A 9,190-nucleotide genomic window follows, 5' to 3' on the forward strand; every position below is an offset into this window, starting at 1 on the left:
GATAGCCAATATACAGGCAGGATCTACACACTACTGTAAAAGTTAAACAGGCTAGTTTGAACTTCAGTGTTGTATAAATAGACAATCATGAGGTGTTTAAGGACAAAAAAAAAACATACATGAATATTTACTGAAAGGTTTCACTGGTACATACAGTTATTGCGTTGGAATCAGTCTGGTAACAAAGACAAGTCATTCTTCTGTTTCCTGGATGAACCAGAGATGCCTCTCTTCAGCTTTTATCTTCCTGTTATCCCTCTGCTCCCAGACCACCAAAAAAACAAACCAAAAATAAGCAAAAAAACAATTTAAACATATCAAAAAATATTCAAGAAAATACAAATCACAAAAACACAATGTAAATATACAATATAGCATCCTCAGGTTTCCCAAAGAATAAAATAACTAAATGTGTATTATTAAAAATGAGGTCTCTCTCCTCTAAGTCCCTGTTAATCCATTATTTATTATTCGGTTAAATGATTTATTCTGCTTCATAGAATAAATCAATTATTAGAATAAATAGAATAAATCAATTTATTCTTCATAGAATAAATCAATAAGTCAACACCCCCAAGTCATGCAAATTACCAGAATCCTTGAAGCACAGGCGGAGGAGTAACGCACACGAGATAAGGGACTATTAAAATAAAACAGAAAGTAACTAATAGATATAAATTTGACACAAATAGCGACACTAACAGCAACACCAACAGGACACACAGACACCAGACCGATATTGGGACATGACAGGAGACAGAAATGGTGGAGATAGTGGAGGGAAGACAAGGAAAAACTGATACTCCAGAAAAAAAATTAAGCAATTACAACAACCTCTGAGCTCAAAGGTCTTGATGCACGCTCAATCATCCAGGTAAGGAAATCCCAAAAAATTGATTCTGTTCATCTTGGATGTAACGTGGACACTCTTTCAATGATGAGGATGAAGACCCACAACCTCAACAATTAATCAACCATAGACTCAAACAGAGTTTTAATTGATTTGAAAGACTAACTCTTAGTCTTGTCCACCCTAATTGGAAAACTCAAAATCCATCTGATTTCTGATTTCAGATAAAATAATAATTGAAGATGATTTTAACCCATATAGATGCTGAAAGTAACATCCTCATAGCAGCATTTAATCTATTATTGGACTCAATTAACTTTTCTAAAAAAAAAACTCCACCTAAACTTTAATCACACTCTGGATCTTCTTCTGTTATATAGTACAGAAACTGAACATTTAATAGTGTTCCCTAAAAACCATCTGATCATGTCTTAATAACATTTACATTTACAATAATGGATTACAGCAGTGGGGGGATACATTTCAGTAAACTAGATGCCTTTATGAAAGTCCATCCTTGTCAGGGTTGTGGGGGCTAGGCTAGGTGGTGGGATCAACCACAAATTTGATATAGCTGAGTGGTGGGATCAACCTTCTTGCTGTGAGGCAACAGTGCTAATCACCACACAACCATGCTTTCTCAAAATTTTCTTAATGAAAGTGCTTTACATGAATAAAACTGAATTTAGTTGAATTGAAGACCATTTTCTCTAGTTTAGCTTCTTCAGTCTCAAAACATCCAGCCCAGTATTAAAACACACCATAGCTCACTATCAGTAACAGCTTGCTAGGCCTTAATGCCCATTTTTCTTATCCCGTATTGCATCTGCTTGGTGGATATTGTTAAATAATACCCAAAATTTTGCCTTTTGAGCACAGAGAATCTGTGTGGGATTTCTGATAGCAGCATGACATTTCTGGACAGTTAGCAGTATCATTCAATGACAGAATAGTGATGGTTACAGTTAGAAATACTTTTTTTTCTTAAATGCGTTATTTAATTGCTTATAGAAGACTGAAGCAAGAAAAAAATTATGCCTATCGTTAAATAGTATACGTGTATGTGTTAGCAACAACTGTGCTTGAAAACAGTCAGCCTGATCATTCTGGCATGGTTAGGATTTCGATAACAAATAACACAGTTCTGAGGGTTACATAAATCTTCACATATGACTGAGTTTGAAAAAGTGAGAGGCAGTCGCTTAAGTCTCCCCAAATATAAAAAGCCAGAAAAAAGAAACACGTCTTCATCCACACCCCAGCAGGTTATAAAGTAATTTAATTTATTTTTCCAAATAATACTCAAACCACAGAAAGATATAGGTAGTCTGCTACTCTCTATTGTCAAGGAGTGTGGCTGTGATCTCAGATGACACAATACTTATGGAATATGAATAAAATTCAGACTGAGAGAGCTGTGTTTTGTTTTGGTGTATTTTGTCTTGTTTGTTTTTTTGTTTTGTTTTTTTGAGAATTATAATGTGCCTGAATGCTATTTTAACAAATGGAGAAATCACAGCGGGACTTGAAGTCAGGACTTGAAACTTTGTACAGCTATTGTGGAAGACTGAATTGGAAACTGTCATATACTCAAATTCTCCATCTCACTTCGAATTTCAATCTGAAAATCTCATGAGATGGCCTCTGAATGCCAAGAATATAAAGACCAACTATAAAAAGCTAATTTTTATGATTCCAACCACTGGATTACAAGCAGCTGACGCCATCTCCAAGGCTATAAACCAAAAGCTGATATGAAATTTTGTCCTATAATGTCTTAACAGCATCTTTAACTGCAATTTGGACAGAAAAAAAAACATTTGTATTACAGAATATCAAATCAACAAACTTAATCCATGCACCATTTGCAAAAACAGCAACAAAGAGATGCATTGTAATTAAACGTTTTACTGATCACGCCTTGCTGGTTTTCTAAGCAGCTTCAAACTTCCATCAGTATTTAAAAAAAAGTTAACCTTGGTTGTGGAGTCCTACTGTCTCGATAAATGATCCATAACTCCGTTTTGCAGTCCATCCTAGAGTAGTTTATCCTCCCCCCTCCCTCCCTATGAACTACATGCAGTCATACATGTGTGTCTATTGATACAGTGCACAACTCCGCCAACTTTTCTGCGTACATCTCTGACGCTGCATCGCAACACTGAAGCGCAAAAACGGGGCGTTTCTCTCATTTGCTCCCTAGTACTAATGTGGCTTTCAGAATATAACGCTAGCGTATTCGAGTAAACTGACAACTTGACATTACCACGTAAAGTAACAACTTAGCTCAACCACTTATAAATAAAATCCACGAGCGACTGTGTCCATTTAGTGAAATAAAGCGCAGTCCGCCAAAAGACACAAGAAGCCTTGTTTTTTTGTTTTTTTTACTTCCTTTTAATAAACGCTTTATTTGTCTACAGCGACATCATGCGGGAATATGCGGAAGCCAACAATTTCCCTTCCATGTATATAATAAACACAAGTACCAAGAAAAGTCTGTAGTCTAAAAGAATCACAATAATAATGATAACTTAAATTAATTTATTAGAATAAAGTAAAACTAAAAGGATTTGAATACCTTAATATCACACTCATCCATGATGAGTATTCCCAAGAACAACAGTCGGCCACCTAGGTTGTGGCCACCATTAAAAATTCTCCCTTAAAGTTTTTTTTTTCTTTTTATGACAAAAGTTTGAAAAAACTATATAACCTGATTTTTCACTAAAATGTAAATTCATGTTAATGGAGGGCCCTTCCTCTTCCAACCTACAGTCTGAAATATAAGGCAAAGCACCAATAACCTAGCAGCCAATAAACATATAACAGAATTGAGGAAAGTGTGTCCGTATACATTAGGAAAACAAAAAAGTTGGGTTTTTTTAAGACATCTAAATATTTGACACATTATTTTCATACAGGTGGTACAGTGTTAGAGGCATTGGCATCTGCACAGTAGAACATCTCCACTCCATGTGAACAGCCTTGTGGGTAGATGCCAGTCATGATCAAACCAGTGATCATGATGAACAAGCCGATTATTATTAACACCGCGGGTATCACGTTTTCACCATCGAACCAGCGGCCAGAGGAAAGCTTAAGGAAGCAGGCAGATGGGATGATGAAGATCAGAGGTGTGGCACTCAGAGCACCCTGGATGGAAGAAGATAATATCAGTAAGATAAAGAGAAGAATGAATTAGCATACCTAAATAAATAATTTTATGTCAGTGCAGACTTACATTCAGTTCCAAAACAACTCCTAGACAGTCATAGGCCAAAGATACTGATGTGCAGACTGCAACTATGAGCATGGTTATGGCTGCATGTTTAGTTTTTGAAAGATCTCGGCTGCAAATGACATTAGATACTACCTGAAAAATACATTTGTGAGAAAATGAATATATTTAAATATATATGCATTTTCTACAGCTGTTAAAAGATTTTTAAAAACTAAAACAAAATTACACTCAGGAAGCTGCTGAAGTATTTAAAAGACGTTGCTGTAGTCTTTCTATTTGAGAAGTTTTGCTGGAGCATTTGTGTGCAAAGTAGCTAAAACCCTTAGAATATCACTTCCCCACATATGTAATCATTTAACAGTTATTTTTTTTCTGATTGGCCTGTCAAATAGTCTTACTTACTTCTCGTGTCACAAAGCACTCCAGTGGGAATGTCGTTATTATACTGATGCCAAAACAGAAGCGACCAAATGTTGCCAGGTTATCATTTCTACAGTAGTTCTCAAATATGTCTCCTAAAAAGCATAAATTCTGATATAATTAAACATGTTTTTGTGGCATTTAAATTGCACAGACACCTGCTATACATTATGTACTACATGGTACCTTGTGTGTAGCCAGTGAAAGTTGTGTAGCCAGCAACCGCAAATCCAGCACTGATTATTAGTGCTGAGCCTACGGAGATGTGAGTGACTTGAGACCAGTTAGCAAGAGTGGGCTGCTCCAGTGAGCCATAGATAAGAAAGCTGTTGTGGTGGCATATAAAGGCTAAGGACAAAAACAGAGCAGAATATTGAAGTTCAGCTGACAAAAAACCACGCTGAAGAACAGTTTGAGGTGTTTCACACATGTGGTATTAATGGTAAACTGAGCATATTATTTATGTTACACTTTTACTTGTCCAAGCTTTCCAGCATATAAAAAAAAAAACATCAAAAGAGGCTGACAAGAATGCAGCTTTCCAGTAACAGCATTTTTTTTTCTTTTGTGGCTGAGTGTCTCAAAATAATAGGCTTGATCTTCTTACAGTAAAGCTGGGTTGCAGGTCAGAGCTATGATGGATTTTGAAATTCTGAGCCTTAGCACTTGGATACTGATGAATAAGCAGTAATGGCTTAGTTAATACATTTTGGTCCCTTTTGATCAGGAAAACATGGACATACATGAGGATCACTTAGTGTTATTGCCATGTAATGTAATGGTCTAATGACCAACAATTTTACAAAAGGAAAAAAAAATGTTGCAAGAAGATAGTCAGCAATAAGCCATCATGTTTCCGGTTTCATAATTAGTCCATTATCTATAAGCCTTAACTTGTTTGGTCTCTAACACTTCCTGAAAAAAGTCTCAACCACCAATCAAACTCATGTTGGTGTTAAGCAAATGACACACTCTTTCATGAAATTCCTGATGTCATAAGGCTGATGTGCATGCTGTGCTTTTATTGTACTATTTTCTTTTCTTGTCTTGCGGTAACATACAGTACTACTAAAAGTGTTCTAGAGATGTACAATATCAGTAGAAGCTCAATGCACACAAACTCACCAAAAGACATTACACCTACTGCCTGAATCGCATTCCACTTTGCAAATGCCCATGCATCATCTGTGGGGAGGCTAGAGGGTACATTTATATATTCAGTCATCAAAGAACACAAACATACATCAGTTTGTCTGTAAAATTGATAAATAGGTGATTTTAAAAAGAACCCCATGTTTCACACACAAGTGCAATAAAGCAAAAATCTACGTGGATTAGCAAACTAGAGTATTCATTCATACATTTGGGGTCCAAAGGTTGCTGCTCTGATGATTACAATGATGAGGATGATAACTGTCAGCACCATTGACAGGAAGGACACCTGGTAACACATGTGAATATTTTATAAGCTGCTTTAACATCACCACAATGCGCTGGATGCTATAGAAAAACCAGACTTACCTTCCCAAGTCGCTCTATGTTTCGATAAAGCGAGAGGGGGAACGTGAAAACAACAGTTGATAATATGATCACAAAGTGACGCTCCGCGAGTATGTGATCTGGGCCAACTGTAACATAATAAATGTGAATACAATAAATGTCAGTGTTTATTTATTGCACGTTTTCTTATTTATAGGCAGAGATTTCACGTTTCACTACACCTCCAGGAATTCTTTGAAAGACTTTGGTCAGTGTGTCACCGATTGTGATGTTGTAGCTGATCATCGCTGAAGGAGAAAAATTCATTTTATTATTGCAATTCATTTTTGTTAACCAAAAGTCAATAGATGAACAGTAACAGGAATACTGCACTAAACAAATACTTTTCAGAGCATTAGCCAGAACATGCTAAAAGGCTTGATTTAATACTGAACTTACCAATGAAAGGATAAAGAAACTGCAGTCCAGATAAAATTACAAATCCAGGGAAACCAAATGTGCTGTGTACAAGTGACTGATAACTGTTTGTCCCTGACAGGTTTCCTCCTTTTATAAGTAGAATGATTGAGTAATCTTCCATGAAAGACAAAGTAAAAAAATATGTTATTTGTATTGGTTGCTTTTGTTTTGACTCATGTTTCGTGTGTTTTTCCCCCATAAAGATAAAAAATAAAATACATCTTTAGTAGGCTTACCTGTGATGAATCCAACAACTATCAAAAGAAGAAGGCCAAAGGGAAGCCCTGCCTGGTTCAATGCGTATGGTAAACCTGGTTAAATAAATAAATAAATCAATAAATAAATAAATAAATAGGAAAATGTACTGCTGCAGCTGATAATGTGTATAATTTAAATTTACAATCTCCAGAAAGCAAAAACTGCAGAGTACAGAAGCAGCACAACATCTGCACTAGTTCTTAACAAACACATTTCAGTCTTTTTATTACTTATTTTAATGGGGTAAGCATAACAAAGAGTTAAATTTATGAAAGAGGGCAACAGGCGCTTGTCATATGATACAGCTGTGGGGCTTGAACAGTATGAAAGCTTCTCCTTGTTACACTGAAATGAGCAAAACTAACTGATTATTCAACAATATTTTTACAGAAATAACAGTTTGAAGTCTTTCAAAGGTTATCATCCAAGTAACTGTTTGCATATAATTTAGTTAGTGTGATAAAAGCTAAAGGCAACCCAATTAAATATTTACCTACTATTCCAGATCCTATAATAGAATTGATAAAATTAAAAGATGCAGATATCATTGAACTTCGCGACTTTCTGGCATCTTTTTGTAGAGGAATTAATGTGGTCCCTTCTTCAGAGTTTAACTGAAATGAATTTTTAAATGAAGAAAAAGAAGAAGAAGAGAAAATCAGTTAATAAGAAAGACTTTAGTCTGCTATTAAAATCCTGCAAGCATCATTTTAGACATACCTGCTGAGCCATTTTTGAACACCTGTTGTTGTCAGTCGTCTCATTCTCGCTTCTGTCTGTTTAGATGTTAACTCTCACATATTTGTGGGTGAAGTTCGTAAAAACGCCCCTCTGTTTCAGTTACTCGATTCAAAGCAAAAACGAAAATAACTCAACAGCGCCCTGGGTCGGTCGTTGGAATACGCTGCAAATTAAGCGTAGGAAATGCAGTGATGCAGAATAGGGGGGGATTCAGTTATATTAATTTTGTCAATGAGCCAAACCTACCGTAACTCAGTTCTTAGGGGAGGAGTAGTTTGCACTTTGACACTTGTGCCGAAATATGTTTGGACGCATGCAAGGAAATTGCGAATTAAAGGATTTATTAAAGGATTAAAGGCTCTGTTAAAGCTCCCGTTGTTGAGAAAAAAAGATATACTGTACAGTACGTGTTTGTCTCACGTTGTGGGTTGTAAATATGAGATCAGGCGCTTTATTTCTTTTATATGCTAAACTACCCCCCCCCCCCCAAACGATACTGAGGCTACCACAGCAGAATCAGACGTAAAGGAAAATGTGCTAGTAACGATAACTGGTACCCGTATTTATTTATTTATTTAATTACTTATTTCCAAGCTTAAACAGGAATAACGAGTTTAATATTGTTGAAAGTCTGATGAAAAAAGCAGGTGTCAAATTTCGAGTAACAATTTTTTGTATTTAAACATTTATTTCTCCTTTGTTTTGTGTAGGTCCACGTTTTAACCACAATTCAGCCATTAGAAACACCCCATACTATACCACTATATGTATCCAGCAGAGGGTATCAGACTGACATACTGACTCTTAAAACTCCTGACTCACACTCATCCACCCAACTTTATACAATAGATTCTTACAAGGAAAACGACGATGGTGCATATATAGTCTCCTGCTGTGCTACCATGAAGCGATAAAAACAGCTTTTTTGTGTGTTTTTTCAGCGATTACAGCATTTCGGACAGAACAAACCTGCCACCAATGACATCACGCCTCTTGGGCACAGAGTTGTAGAACACAATCAGATCTATTACTGTGGCTTAAGTTGTTACTTTCTGACTGAACTCCAGAATCTTATTCTGGACAATTACACGCAGTGATTTTCACCATAATAATATCTGGTGGTCTGCCCTTACTCGGTATTATGGAAGCTCCCCGGAATCGCTTTACTACAGTACTCCCTCCTGCTCGGAGGGGCGGACACGGTCTCGCTCTCGCTCTCTCTCTCTCTCTCTCTCTCTCTCTCTTAGGGTTTTCCTACCGGAATCGTGGAAATGACCAGGTCTGCGTCGGGAGAAGCGTCAAACACCATAATCGGATTGACAGCCGTATTTTAAATCATTCTAAAAAGTTTCATTTTTTCAAAATATTCTCCAGAGAAATCTCCACCTGGCAAGGATGGAAAACTAATGGTGAGTGGTAAACACAGCAACTTTTTATCCTAAATTTCCTAAAAAAAAAATTAAAAAGAAAAAGAAGAAGAAGAAGAAAAAGCGTTTTTTTTGTTATTGTTATTGTTTTTCTTTAAGTGGTCCTAATTATGAGAATTGTTTTAAAAGTTATTTTATTTTGGTTAATCATATAGAGATGGTGGTGATTGAGAAGTCTTACAGTGTTACATTTAAGAGACTATCTATCTATCTATCTATCTATCTATCTATCTATCTATCTATCTATCTATCTATCTATCTATCTATCTATCTATCTATCTATCTATCTAT

General features: G+C 36.1%; 2 protein-coding genes across 2 annotated transcripts in view; one reads left to right on the top strand and one right to left on the bottom strand.

The window, feature by feature from the left end:
- Positions 1-3,461: 3,461 nt before the first annotated feature.
- Positions 3,462-6,744, bottom strand: slc38a11 (solute carrier family 38 member 11). Its single transcript, XM_013908342.1, has 9 exons — positions 6,710-6,744; positions 6,236-6,301; positions 6,036-6,142; positions 5,876-5,955; positions 5,640-5,710; positions 4,701-4,862; positions 4,497-4,609; positions 4,095-4,226; positions 3,462-4,006 (listed from the first exon to the last, which is right to left on the bottom strand). Exons 2-9 carry the CDS (start codon positions 6,297-6,299, stop codon positions 3,767-3,769), a joined length of 969 nt encoding a protein of 322 aa, XP_013763796.1. The 5' UTR covers positions 6,300-6,301; positions 6,710-6,744; the 3' UTR covers positions 3,462-3,766.
- Positions 6,745-8,765: 2,021 nt separating this feature from the next.
- LOC102196583 (sodium channel protein type 2 subunit alpha-like) overlaps positions 8,766-9,190 on the top strand; it is a 26,731-nt gene continuing 26,306 nt past the window's right edge. Inside the window, exon 1 of the mRNA XM_013908339.1 lies at positions 8,766-8,881. The gene's annotated coding sequence lies outside the window, so the exon portion shown is untranslated. The remainder of the gene's footprint in view (positions 8,882-9,190) is intronic.

Source organism: Pundamilia nyererei, unplaced genomic scaffold (assembly GCF_000239375.1).
Source record: "Pundamilia nyererei isolate P.nyererei 1_Seehausen unplaced genomic scaffold, PunNye1.0 scaffold00009, whole genome shotgun sequence".
NCBI classification, from domain to species: domain Eukaryota; kingdom Metazoa; phylum Chordata; class Actinopteri; order Cichliformes; family Cichlidae; genus Pundamilia; species Pundamilia nyererei.